The following is a 15,052-nucleotide window of genomic DNA, read 5'->3' on the forward strand; positions in this document are numbered from 1 at the left end:
TTCAACATTTTTTATTTTTAAAAATGAATATGAAAACCCTTAACAGTTGGAAATTTCATCAAATTTTTTTCACTTATAATCTATTTTTCTCCATATAGTTTCATCTTAACTTTTAAAACTTTATTACTCTAGTACATGTTTCAGCCATGAACATATGTATGGAAAGTTAAACATGTATTTATAAACTTAATTTTTTCTATGCACTCAAGGCTCAGATTTTTTTTTACTTTATAAAAAATTGGAAATACATAAAAATATCACATACCAAAATTAAAATTAAAATCTTAAATTGACTAGTCTTTAAATTTTTTCATCTTGATTTTTGTGTTAAAGTCTTGCTCTGTAGCCCAGACTAACCTAGAATGAATTATATAGCCCAAACTGGCCTTGAATTCAAGGTCGTCCTGTGTCAGCCTTCTCAGTGCCAGGATCCCAGGTGTGTGCTGTCACTTCCCACGTTCTTACACGACTTAATACTTGTAATTAATTATAATATCGACCTTTTAGTGTGCCATTAAAAACCAGCACAGGCTCCTCCACTGAAGTGCATCCCAGTCCTGTAATAATCTCTAATATCTCTGAAATACAGGAAATAGAAGAGAAGCCCTTACAGGAAATAAGTCTTCAGGCAACTAGATGGGTGTTTCCCCTTCTAATAGCTCATGTGTTGGTTGATGTTCTAAGATTTGCCCAGCAGATCCATTCCTACTCTTTTGGCTTTAGAGCTGAGGAATGTTAAAAGTAGATGGGGAAGGGAAATGTTTTGTTTTAATAATGCTATACAGGTTTGAACTCTTTCTAATATGTAGCAAAATTCACATAATAAGCTATTAAAAAGTACCTTATGGTCTAAAGTTAGGTTTTCTTTCATTTTAACAGTGCTGTTGAAACTTATTTTTAATGATTTGTTAATTGGCAATGTCATTAGATCCCCATTTCAGTTTCTCGAGGCCTGAGAAGTTTCAGTTTCTCATATATATATGAAATATATATATATATATTTCATACATCTCGAAGGGTATATCACGTGGTTTCACGTAAAGTAAAAGAAGGAATAAGAAAGGAAAACTCACAGGAGAATTCTCAGGCAAATCAGTTTCAGACAAGAGAATATATAAAAGTTGAGGAACAAGAAATTGATTCCCATAAAACCATCTGTGCCTGTATCCCATGGGGAGTCTCAGACTCCCAAAGGTAGTCATGCCCAGTTTAGATGCTGCGTATCTAATCAAATCTACCAATTTTTATTGAATAAAAATAGTGTAGGATTTGAATCACAAAGTAAGTTTACTAACAAGAACAGTGGAATAATATAAAGACTCTTGTAAAGTAGATAGATAGTATAGACAGACAAAAGGATGGACAAATGGAGTGACAAATGGATAGATGGACAGGTGGCTGGATGAGGAAGTTTTCGGTGTTAAACTTCAAGTAACAATTCACTAAGAAAGGAGTTTGTCTGCTGGGTGAGCGGTACACACCTGTGGTTTCAGCACTCAGGAGATAAAGCAGGATGATCCCCAGTTCAAGGCACTTCTCAGCGGAGTGAGACCTTTTCTCAAAACCCAGAATCCAAGACAAACAAAAACTAGTTCATTCGGATGCTGAAGGGACCTCGGCTTTACTCACGGGTGCTGAGATTCCTCAACTCGAAATCATGTGCATGTCCAGTCTCTCCCTGGTTAGTGAGAACTAACAGTCCAGGAGCAAAAGTCATATAAATACTGGCAAAAAGAGACATTTGTAAAGGTTCTGCACACGTGAACTGTGGCGGTAACTGGTGTAGGAAGCGCCACACACGTTGTTTTCTTAGGTGTTTTGGACTATCTGTGCCTCACAGCCACTCTGCAGTAGGGCATTTTCTGTGTGTGTGGTTCACTGTCCCTCATCTGCCAGCAACTTCCTTTGTGTGAGAAGAAAACTGAGCCCCACCTGGAAGTCTTCCCATTTTCCTATTGCTGCTACTTCCTACCCCATTAGCCTCCCAAAGCACATTCTGTTACCTGCTGATTTTAAATGGGTAAGTTGTACTAACAGACATTAGCAGGACTCTGTCTGTAAATGCGCACATGGGGTGTGTTCTTTTTGTATTCAGGATAGTTCAGGCATCAGTGGTTCTCAGCACAGCCCTGAGAGTATTTTAAAGGCTCTGCCTTCTTGTTTGTTCATTTACTTTGGGAGGTCTTATATTAAACTCCCACATTATTTAGATATCATATATAATGACTAAAAAGTCAGTATCTCTGAATTTTTCTCAGTATAGTTCCTTCCCTTAAAAAACTGAAAATTGGTATAAAGAACTTAGTAATCAGACACAAGAGTTTGCTTTGACCATTCCATTCATTTTCTGGAACAATCAAGCTGCTTCATGGTGTAAAAACCCTTATTTGTAATGGAAAGTCTCTAAAGAACAAAGATTCTGTTTGGTTGGCCTCATAATATTTAAAAAAAAAAAAAGAAAAGAAGAACAGAAGGGAGGAGAGGGGAGGGGAGAAGTGGGAAGGGAAGGGAAGGGGAGGGGAGGGAAGGGAAGGAGAAAAGCAAGCAAGCAAGCAAGCAAGCAAGCAAGCAAGCGTCTCAGGGAAATTGTTCTGACGGTGGCAGATCCATGCTCTCCCCATTGTTTGGTGTCACTACATGCCTGCCTTGAGCCCCGAGACCATCCCATCTCAGGAGCCCTAGCATTTGGAGCATGCTGGCAGGCTGTCTCACCCTGTCCCTTAAGTCAAGCCTGAGAGTGTGGCAGTGTGCCCTGCTTTGATGTCTTCCCTTACAAGGATCTTGAATAAACCCTCATTCGCACCTGTGCTTACATGTGAGTGCAGCTGTAAACAAGGGAATAAGGGTTCCCTTCCAGTCAAATTAAAGACCCACAAAAGCCAAAGCAGCACAAGATGCTACAGTATTTCACATATGTGACATTTAAATCCTAGTATCTCTTCCTGTGACAAAATGTTAAAGGTAATAGATTGTCACAACATGAATCCATCCTCGTGACAATAGACATAATGAGATTGTCAGAAACAACCCCAACTGTGATGGGATCTAGAGGCTGTAATCTGCTTGTCCTGCCCAAGAGCTAGAAAGCATGTTGTGTGGGTTGTATGCAGCCTTTAAAATGGTAGTATCCTATTTTTCCTCTCAGTAAAACATTGCTACTGAGATGTTAAATATAACAGCTTACATCCTCCCAACATTACATATATTTTCCCATTTGTCTTTTCAAATACTATCCGTAAAGGTCAAGTATTCCTCGGGATCCTGCCTCCTCCTTCCTCTCCCCAGCCCACAGTGTGACAGCACCGTAAGATTTCTTTGCCTATGTGTATTTAGCAGTTTTCTTTCGTCCTTCTTCTCCCTCTGTTCTCACAGCCTGCGGCACGGGGACACACAGGAGGCAGGTAACGGACCTCCTGGACCAGAGCATCCAAGTGCATTCCCAGTGCTTCGTCATCACTTCCGACAACCGCTACATTCTCGTCTGTGGCTTCTGGGATAAGAGCTTCCGGGTCTACTCCACAGACACAGGTAATTTTTATTTCTTGACTTAGCATCAAGAATGCTTTCTCATCTTACTCCCAAAAATAAAGAGGAGGTTTCCCTTTCAGGAAATAGCGGACTAGATCACCTGTTACCGACTTAGCTTCAGTGTGTTTTCAAGAGGCAGTTTTTCAGTAGTTTTGTCTTCCAAACACATGCTTACAGAATAAATAATTCTCTTCTGCAGGAAAAGCCGTGGACATAAATACCACCATGCATGCACACAGAATTTTAAGGCCAGTATACAAACACAGAAGTATACTTTTAAATAAATTTTCAATTATTTTTATTATTTAAAAGATTTCCTTTTCCATATTTGAAAGACATATGAAGTCTATCTTTTCAGAATAGATACCTTGTCTTTCCCTGTTCTACTTAGAAGCTTGCTGAAAGCAGCCCCACTCTGCAGAGTGGCCGACTGATTTAGTGTACGGCAGGTGTGCTCCTTAGGATGTAAAGCTTACTCCTGCACATGCACTTGTTTGCCCCTCCCAGAAGGACAAACAAGTTAATTCAGTGTTATTACAACAGATATAGTCCAAGGAATTTTTGCATGCCAGAAATTCAAACTACTGGTAAATTTAATGTCATATCTTTAAGGCATTTTAGAAACTGTCAAAAGAGAAGGCAAATTTAAAGATAATTTATAGTTGAATATATATTTCATTATAAGTAATTAATAGTATTTGTGGCATGGATTGTTGTTTAGTTTATTTTGACTTTTTGGTGCTGCTGAGCACACACTAGTCCACTGTTAGACACCCAGTCCCTGGAAGAGTATATTTCAAATGGAAAAAGAAAATTACGCACGTGTCTTGATTAAATGCTGTGGGAGTGGGAAATTCTATGAAGTTAAAGTTTCTAATTAAGGGCTTTATGGTACGTCCTCCTTCAAGCTTGCTAATAATCCTTATGGAATGTATGTCCTTGCTCTTCTCTTAGTAAGTTGGTGCACTGAACAGTGATGTTTCTCGTGGAGTTTAAGGTGTGTTTGAGGCTGTTGTAATAGCTGAGAACAGAGGGAGAAATATATATAGGCAGAAATATATATAGAATAAACCCTAAAAATTATTTGTAGAAATTGTTATTTTTTTTAAGAAATTGATTTCCAAAAAAAAAAAAAAAAAGAAATTGATTTGCATTTTCTTATAGTTTGTTTCACTGCAGGCTCATGAATGTAGACATTGAACACTGAGCCTTTCTGAGTAGCTGAGCTTTCCTAGCTATCTCAGTCTGTGAGGTGGATTATTTTTAAATTAAAATTCCACCAACGTTATGTAAATTGGTGTTTTCTAAACCTATACTTCTTTATTATACTGGATCTTTTATTTTGATAATCTAATTCATATTTACCCTCTTCATTATGACAAAAAGAGCCCTAGCATTATTTGATACATTCTCTATCTTCACTAACTCCCAGGTTAAACTTGATACATCCTATCATAAGTTTTTCTTAATAGTCTTTTAGACTGCTTTTTGTTCTCCTTTTAAAGTTAACCTTTTAATTTTAAATTTTAAATAATTTTAAAATTTCCACAGTAAATTCATCTATTTTTTTGGCTTGTAGTTTTTAAGTTTCGACAGTACATGGAATTAAGTTACCACCTCACAGACTATCTTGGTGCAGAACAGCTCCATGACCCCTACTTCCCTGATCATATCACTTCCATACCCCCATGTCCTGCCCACTAGCAAAGACTTCACATCTGCAGGGTTGGCCTTTGGCGGCATATGTGTGGCGTCATAAATTATATCAGTCTTCCATTTTGGTATTTGGAAACTTTTGGATTCACTGACATTCCCTGCTGTTTCATTATGAATGCATTACATGCCTATGTATGTAAGGTCAATCTAGCTGGACCTCCATGCAGTACCAATAATTCACATAATTCCTGAGTCCACTCTGTTTTTAGAACTTACAAAGTTCTTTGGCATATATGTTATTGCTATGAGGTGGACAGGGTCCTTGTCCCATATTGTAGATAACAGAACTGAGATGTAGAGAGGTAAGTGACATATTGACACTTAAGTAGCTAATGGTGCCAGGACTAGGGGTGGACTTGGCCCTTCTCATCTTTACCTGCAGCATTCGTTTTTATCACATTGACTCACTCAGGTGTCACCGTCCTTGGTCAATTTGAAAACCACTGTAATTTGTAGCCCTAAATTCCTTGTGGAACTGCCATGTTCCACTAGACGTAACGAAGTTGATATCATCCCAGTCCCTCCCACCAGAAACCATGCAATACCCTGTTGAAAATACAGACATATCTCTATGTATGTAAAATATTTCATAAGAAGTAACAGTATTTTAAACTTCATATTGATAGGACTGACTTAAAGTAAAAATTTAAGTTTTCTATAAAAATGTAGAAAAAAGAAATCTCAAGTGATATTCCCTGTACTTTCCTGAATACATAACTCAGCCACTAGTTTTATTTAAAAGTAACTTCAGTGAGGAAAATATCTTTTTTTGTCTTTTATGACAAAAGATAATATCAACAATTTTTTTCCTTAAGTTTGGTAGTCAAGCAAGGAAAAATTGTGTAATCGGTTAATATATAATAGCAAAGCCATCACAAGTGTTGAATTCAATTATATTTTAGTACACAAACCAAAATAATCCTTCTCTTATTAGACTAGGGAGGGAGTACTTGGGTTGTAGCAGGAAATTCTTGAAACATAAATCATGTTTTCAGAGTACAGCCAGGGCAGCAGAGGCAACAATGCAGCCTTCCCAGCAGTCAGATTATCCCAGGCTACATTCAGAGGCAGTTGTGCAGAATCTCATGCTGGAATTTTCTTATTTGTAGCTTAGCTGTCAAATAAAACATTAACTAGAAAATTTGTTCTGTCAAAAAAGGACATTCTAGTGTTTGGGGTGATATTTGATATTAGTGCATGGAGAGGTGGGCTGGTATTAAAGGAAACAGAAAACAAAGGCTGAGGAACACTTATGAGATTATCAGAAAATAATTTACCAAAAAGAGCAGCAGGTATTTTTATACTGTGATTTATTTAGGAGGATTTATTTATTTCCTCCATATCAGGACAGCGGCCGAGACTGCCGAGTCAGGCTGCCCCCAAGGGGGAAGCTGAGCTTCAGGTGCATGGATGCTTGGCTTCCCAGGGTTGGCCTGCACTGTAAACTGTAGAGAGTAAAACTAAGCCGGACTAAAATTGGCAATTCCTTTGGTGTAACATTTCTGTCTCCCTCCCTTTTGGATCTTTCCTCCATTCACTGCATTTAGACTGTTCTTTTCATAGAGTAGTTGATATCCTTGTGTGGCTGTTCACTTTCTTTCAATGTTTGTGTTCCTCATCAGACAACAAAGGCCGTGAGGGTAGAAATCATGTAGCCTCACCACTGTATACTTCTTTCTAAAAAGCCTAATGCTTGGCACCAAGTACATGCTAGGAAAATACTGTCAAAGCTTCATAATTCTGATACCTTCAGAGCAAAAATTAAATCAGTAGGAAATCTCAGAAGAGAAGGAAACCACAGCAACTACCAGGTCTCCTCACACTGATGCTGGAAAAAGAGAGGTGACACGGAATCTGTGAAGAGTCCGTGAAGGCACCCCACTTTCGCCCCTAAGTCTTTTTACCTGGTCCCTGACCCAGGTGGAAGTTAAGTAAGCTACCCAACAAGCAGTTGCTCCCCCTTTGTGAGGCTCCCAGTGCAGCAGGGCTCCTGACCCCAGCCTCCTGGGCACTGAGAGGACACACAACCCCACAGACATAAGCCTGCTCCTGAGTAACGGAACACTAATAGTATGCTCCTACCTGGCTTCCTTCTGCAGCTCAAACACGTGCTCTCTAATTACCAATGAGAGTGTCGCCAGCCGCCCATCTTTTGAATTCTACCCTGCACGATATGTCGTGACCATTCATTACTAAACATCTCCACTTGAAAATGAGATAAAAATTGCTATACATTTTGTATTTAATTTGGTCTTTTGACTACTTTATTTTTTTCTTAAATGTAATTTAAAAAATTTTATTAGACATTTTCTTTATTTACATTTCAAATAATATCTCCTTTCCCAGTTTCCCCTCTTAAAAAAAAAAAAAAAAAAAAAACCCTAGTCCCTTCCTCCCTCCCCCTGCTTGACTTCTATATTTTAAGATATAGAATTCTTTCTAGCATATGCCTTACTAATATAATCTGACTTTGTAAGTGAAATGTTCTAGTGCCAATTTAGAAAGGTGAAGACATTTAAAAAGCTTGTGGCACATTGAACAGTTCAAATACCTGCCTTAACTGAGTCTTTGATCTGCTTTAATTGCAGGAGGAGATTTTACCATATTAACTATAAATTGCAGTTGAAATAAGTCCGATTTTTAAGGTGGGTGGTGGTGGGTTCTGCAAGCTGTTCCTCATGAATGAAGACATGCATTTGATATCTACCTGATGTGGACAAAATGTTCCACTATTTCATCTCTAAATTCAAAACATTTATAAGCCTTAAGTTTATTGTAATAAATAATTTAAAAATATAAGTGAATACTTCCTTTAATAAATTTAATAGGTTTTTTTGTTGTTGTTGTTAATTTTCTTGAAAAGTAGCTGGGTGGTGGTGGCACACCTCTAATCCCAGCACTGAGTTCAAGGCCACTCTGGTCTATAGATCAAGTTCCAGGACAGCCAGGACTACACAGAGAAACACTGTCTCAAAAAACAAAAAGGACACTGACAGAGCCTCTCAGAAGACAGCTATATCAGGCTCCTGTCAGCAAGCACTTGTTGGCATCCACAATGGATCCCCAGGTGGGGCAGTCTCTGGATTGTTCTTCCTTCAGTCTCCATACTTTGTCTCTGTATCTCCTACCATGGCTATTTTGTTCTCCCTTCTAAGAAGGATCAAAGTATCCACACTTTGGTCTTCCTTCTTCTTGAGTTTCTTGTGGTTTATGGATTGTATCTTGGGTATTCTGAGCTTCTGGGCTAATATCCACTTATCAGTGAGTGCATACCATGTGTGTTCTTTTGTGACTGGGCTACCTCACTCAGGATGATATCATCCAGATCCGTCCACTTGCCTAACAATTTCATAAATTCATTGTTTTTAATAGCTGAGTAGTACTCCATTGTGTAAATGTACCACATTTGCTGTGTCCATTCCTCTGTTGAGGGACATCTGGGTTGTTTCCAGTTTCTGGCTATTATAAATAAGGCTGCTGTGAACATAGTGGAGCATGTGTCCTTATTACATGTTGGAACATCTTCTGGATATATGCCCAGGAATGGTATTGCTGGGTCCTCAGGTAGTACTATGTCCAATTTTCTGAGGAACCACCAGACTGATTTCCAGAGTGGTTGTACCAGCTTGCAATCCCACCAGCAATGCAGCAATCCATTGGACTGAGCACAGGGTCCCCAATGAAGGAGCTAAAGGAAGGACCCAAAGAGCTGAAGGGTTTGCAGCCCCATAGGAGGAACAACAATATGAACTAACTAGTACCCTCAGAGCTGCCAGGGACTAAACCACCTACCAAAGAGTACACATGGTGGGACTCATGGCTCCAGCTGCATATGTATAGCAGAGGATGGCCAAGTTGGTCATCAATGTGAGGAGAGGCCCTTGGGCCTGTGAAGGCTCTATGCCCCAGTGTAGGGGAATGCCAGAGCCAAGAAGCCCAAGAGGGTGGGTTGGTGAGCAGGAGACGGGGGAGGGAATAGAGGGTTTTGTGGAGGGGAAGCCAGGAAAAGAGAGAACATTTGAAATGTAAATAAAGAAAATATCTAATAACAAATAATAATAAGTGAAAAATAATAAAAAAGAAAGGAAGGGAGGGACAAACAAAGAAAGGAAGGCAGGAAGAGGGAAAAGTTACTTACTACCTTTAGATGCCAGGCTTTAGTTGAGAACTTAGGCTTTTGAATATTTTTTTGCATATTCCAGGTTGAAATGATTTTTTCAGTTTCCTTAACATCTGAGTTATAATTTTGTCCTACTGACACTCACTTCCTTTTAAAGCCATGCTGAATATTGAGGGTAGACATTCTGTAACTCTCATTTGTAGACTATAGACTTTTCAAGGAAAAATGTTAACTATAAAATAGGGTGACATAGAGGGGCTGCAGTACCTAATTCTCTAGATGAGTCTATAAATGATATCGCAGTGTTAGTTAGTCCACACCAGGGACTTGGTTTTTGTTTCTAACACTGTTATGTGAACCGCACTCTTCCTGGGTTTGAAGCCCTGCCTGTGTGTCGTACATTGACTAGTTCTTCTCCACTGTTCTCAGTCCTCCCACTAAACCACTATAATCTTGATTTCATCATTGCCCAAAGGAATTTTCATCATTCAGAGAATTAGAGCAAAGAAAGAGTGACAAGGTTTGAATTGCAACCATGATAAACTGTTCCTTTGATCAAAACTTAGTCCATGTAGTCCTGGTTCAAAAAAGTAGAAACTCTCTTCAAGATAACCTAAGAACAAAAGAGCTTCCATATCATGAGCGCAGGCGAGGCTGCAGTGAGCCAAGCTCTGGAGGACTTTCTGGAAGGCAGCAGGCTTTGGTTTTGTGTCTCAGAGTAACTCAAGAAAGTGTTAAATGGTTCCAGTGTAAGTGTTCTCCTGGGCTGCTTTAACCAGAAAATATTATTCTTTAGTAATTTATAGTAACTGTTCATAAGGATATGGTATCCTCATACATAAGTATTTGTTGAGATAGTTTTAACATATGCCTTTCAAAAATCTTATCACTATTCAGTTTATTTTTTCACTATTATAGGTAGCATTTAAAAACAAACAAAAAAGCCCTGCCAGGTCAGAACATTTTAAGATCGGAATTATTATAGCAGCATTGTCTTACAGGTTATGTATTTGATAGAAGTTTGCCTTGTCTTTTAATTGTGCCTTAAAGAAAAATTGTTTTCTATTTCAGGAAAATTGATCCAAGTGGTATTTGGCCATTGGGATGTCGTCACTTGCCTAGCTCGCTCTGAGTCGTACATAGGGGGAAACTGCTACATCCTCTCGGGGTCACGGGATGCAACTCTGCTTCTGTGGTACTGGAATGGGAAAAGCAGCGGGGTTGGAGATAACCCTGGCAGTAAGTACAAGCCTTTTAAAGTGAACTTCATAAGCAATGTAGAAGAATAGCACCTTGGGTAGAAGTGTTCTTCCACTGCAGTGAGAATGAAAATGAATTACCCAGGATGCTGATTTCCAGACTCATTCATAATTCAAGTTCACATGTGAAACCCTTGTTTTCATGTTACACTCATTCTTGGCTGCACTAGCTGTCACCAGCTAAAGTAGAGGTGTTCTCATGAACAATATAACATAAAAGAGAAATTATGTATTTTCTTGTTGATTGAATTCATGTTTTAAAAGAGAAAGTTAAAAGTTATAATTCTGGAAATCTACAACTTTATAACACTTTCATTTACATATTAAAAGATAAAACAGGTCATAAAAGGCCAATATGGAGTATTCAAATTGGCTCTTGGCTTTTTGGATGGGAAATGAAAACGTTCACCAACAGCATTAAACATCTTTCAGAAACTGCTGAAGGCAGTAAAGCAACAACAAAAAAATGTGTAACCATTTAAAATTGTAATTCACAGAAGGCAAAAAAGGAAACAGCCACCATTAAAACCAACCGCACACAGCTGCAGTCAAGAGATGGCTTTAAAAAACACATTAAGAAGTAGGAAAAACAATTAAAGGGACCACCTGAAAAATGAGAATTTAATTAAAATGATTATGACAACAGAGAAGAGTTCCTGTAAGAATAGCTGTAGATTTCTATTTCATAAGGTAGACTCTGTGACTGCTCTTAAATATTTACCATATTTTAATTGAAAGCTGCTTGCAGTGTATTTGGCTAAGGAAAGCTTGTGCCATTACCTAAATACTGGACCTTGTGTCTGGGTGTAAATGTATTTCACCTTGTCACATTTTCGATTGATTTCTCTGGGTTGTGAAAAAATGGGTAATATTTGTGTGACAGTGAACACTTTGTTCAAAAAATGCTAATATTTATTTAGTAAAATGTTTTTTTAAAGCTATATTTTCTTTTTTATAGACGAGAGATTTTTGCATTGGATCATAAACAGTGTATTCAGTTAATATCTAATGGACCTATTTATGATTTTAATCAAAGATAATCTTATATGTGAATAGAATAGAAAAAAATTCTATTCTCAGTGGTCTCCTCGGTCAGAACAAGCTGTAGTGTGTTTGTACTTCGGGAAAGTATGCTTTGTGCATGTCTCTGACTTACACAGGCAACTCTGCTTTATATATAATTACAACTATCTTAAAAGGATAAAAACTCAGGGGCTTTGCTTTTCTAAATATACACTGTGGTCCTTCGATTGTCCTGGTGGCCTCTGAGGCCTCTCCCTTCCTGGCCTCTTAGATTGACTGACTACTTTCAGTTTCTTTTTTCCTGTTTTCCTAAATATAAGATTAATTATATCAGCCAAACCTAAATTTGGTAATACATAAATCTACCACTTTTGTTATTTGTCTTTCAAAGAATTTAGGAAAGCCTTTTTCTTGCCTTAAAATGTCTGGTGCATGTATAGCAATTTGTACCCACAAAGACAGATATTTGAGTCTTTGTTTTTCACTTAATGTGATTACCTTCTTTGTGATATGCAGAGTTTCCAGCCTTGTGTATTCTGAGAAATAGCTAAAGCTCTATTGGCTGTTCCTACATGGAATTGTATAGCATTTCAGAGATTTAATTATGTTTTAAAATGAGAAAACTTCAGGTTTTCAGAGTATTTTATATCTACTTACACATTAAATGACATATGCATGTATTTAAATATGTTGTTTATTTAAGTAGCTTATAAATTGCCCTAGAGATGTTTTTTGTATGTGTGTCATTTGAATATAGAATCAAGAAGGAGTGATCAAACACTGAGATTCCCTGTAAAAGAGAAATCTAAGTTCCTGGCTCTGCTGTGCCTCCTGCTCTCCCTCCCCCTTTCTCTCTCTCTCTCTCTCTCTCTCTCTCTCTCTCTCTCTCTCTCTCTCTCTCTCTCTCTTTCTCTCTATCTCTCTCTCATCTGTAAAATAAAGCAGTGGTGGGAACTGTTATCAGAGGCACAAGGTGCTCAGCAGACATAAATCACCTCACAAACTTCATCTTGGCTGCATATTAAAATGTTGCATGCGATGGCCACCATTCTCTGTAATATGGTGGGCAGTAACACCTAGAAATGCACGTAATAAAGAGGAGAAAAAACAGAAACACAGCACATCTAATAAAATTTTCAGAAAACTGTAGTGTATTTTGAATAAATTATATTACCTCATCTTTTCTGGCCCTTTTATAATATCTGATTCCCCAATTCAATTTCCCTTTAGCGTTGAAGAATGAATCTGTAAGAAAGGCAAACAGGTACTTTTCTTACTCTGAGAATTTACACACATTAGAAAAAAAGATAAAAAAGGCAATCTAAGCTTTTAAAAACAAATACCAGACAGTCTCAGACAGTTTTACTGTGCATAACTGTTATCAACTGGTTCAGTTCTCTGATCCTCTGGTGTAGCGAAGGCTGTGAACAGCCACTGAAGGTTGAAGCTGATGCCTCAGATGAGCGTTCAGACTCCGCATCCGCATTGTGTCTCAGAGCGACAGGAAGACCCCTGAGATCGGCCACATGCTAGCATGCATGGACTTGTAGGATGGCTGGTAAATACACAGGAGTACTTCAACCTCAATTTTTTTGTTACATGAAAGGAAAAAAAAAAGAGGTGGGGAGCAACCTATTGCTTTTTTCTGCATTTTATAGTTCTTTCAGCAATTTAATTTTATTTTAAATTCTAATATTATAAGAATAGTGACTGATTTTACTTGCAAGGATCATAAGCAAGAGCCAAATACCATTTTCTTCAAATCTAATCATTGTTGCTTATAGAGAGTTGGTAGCTGTGTAACTATTCTAACCTAATGTTATACAATGTTAATATGTGTATTAGTTGGATAAAAATCAGGCTAACTCAACTTGGATAAAACCTATAAATAGTATAATTTGGAGCTTTAAAAATGACTCAGATGTTTTATGAAGCCTGTCTAGATCATGCAGCCAAAGGCTTGCTCTCTGCAGACAGGCCGTTTTTCACCTTTGGCTCTATTGTCTTGCGATGGTTATCTGCGGTGGAATGCAGCTTTCCAATAAGAAGGCTGAAAATAGTCTTCCACTCGGTTGTGGATGGTTTTTGTAACATTAACCAGGACGATTTCAATGAAAGGTGTTACTGCAGAAAGCTCTGCACCTTGTTAGCTTACCCCAGTCCACTGTCTCAGATTCCGAGATTCCTCCAGGAAAAGGTTTTTCCCTTCAGAACAATGCTGCCTGGACCGGACCGGATCGCCTTCCCCAAATTCTGCACGCAAAGTATGCTCCTTTGGTTCACTAAATTGCTAGTTAAATTAAACACTTCCAACTTTGACATGATTGTACTTACATAAACAAGATGAAAACATACAACAGTTATTATTTATTCACTAATTTATATTACACTCATAAATCATAAATTGGAATTTTAAAAACTAACCATGTATGCGACACTTTTAGGTTTCAAAGTAATTTTTTTTTACAGCCACAGTCTATTAGCTTTTGGAGCAAATGGTTGCCGAATGTGAGGGTGTTGCATAGATTTGTGTGTGCACTATTTCAGCAAAGTACTTTAACATCCTTGCATTCTGGTTTTGATTTGATGGAAAGGTGGCATTTTTTTTTTCCTCTTTGCAATCAGACATGCTAATCTATGTCAGCTTTCTGCTTATGGGAATGGCGTCTATGGAGGGGCTGGTGTGGGTTATATAACAACAAAATTCTGTTCTTTAAGAATATTTCAGCACCGTTAATTAGAAAGAAGATTTTATTAACCGTAAGGCTAGCACTAACAGACTGCAGAGCTGTTTTTAAAGTACTGTATACTGGAGCGGTCCTGCTTTTCCTCTGTCTAAAACTTCATTTTGTTACACTCTCATCAATCACTTCAGTCATTACCGTAAATCCTACAGTTGTTAATTTTACTAGTATCACCCTAATGAGACATTCCTGCTATAATTAAAAATGAATTCTAACGTTAAGGCATTCTAAATTTTTTTTAATGAATTTAGAATGATCCTGCCCTATGACTATAAATACTACTGGTACACAAACTACTCATCAAGTCTGTAAGAGAAGTGGCATAGTAACACACCCAGGTGTGAGTTATTTACTGGGTGCCATGCACATGTGCTTATGCATATGTATATTTTATGCATGTATTTAGGAATCATGTCCTTTTTGTCATAAAGTCTAACATGTTTTACTAAAGCTACTGATAAATTCTTATTCTTTGTCTTGGCAAAACAGGCAACTGTAGTGCAGTGTCCTCTCTGTAAGTAGGTAGCCTAGAGCGCCATCTGCTGGACACATTTGAGGACGTAAGGCTCTCTAATGGGAAAAGCAAGGCCTGGAAACATTGGTGTATTTTGCCTCTAATTACCTGTGGTAGATTATTCGCAGGTCTCAAATGTCCGCATATG

General features: G+C 38.0%; 1 protein-coding gene across 6 annotated transcripts in view; it reads left to right on the forward strand.

Annotated features, from left to right (window-relative positions):
- The window catches only part of Lrba (LPS responsive beige-like anchor protein), a 547,775-nt gene that overhangs the window by 508,730 nt on the left and 23,993 nt on the right, over positions 1 to 15,052 (forward strand). For all 6 annotated transcript variants that reach the window (XM_031374244.1, XM_031374245.1, XM_031374247.1 and 3 more), the window contains 2 exons: positions 3,373 to 3,528; positions 10,436 to 10,603. In XM_031374244.1, the coding sequence (XP_031230104.1) occupies positions 3,373 to 3,528; positions 10,436 to 10,603 (324 nt within the window). The remainder of the gene's footprint in view (positions 1 to 3,372; positions 3,529 to 10,435; positions 10,604 to 15,052) is intronic.

This window comes from Mastomys coucha, unplaced genomic scaffold, assembly GCF_008632895.1.
Source record: "Mastomys coucha isolate ucsf_1 unplaced genomic scaffold, UCSF_Mcou_1 pScaffold16, whole genome shotgun sequence".
NCBI classification, from domain to species: Eukaryota; Metazoa; Chordata; class Mammalia; order Rodentia; family Muridae; genus Mastomys; species Mastomys coucha.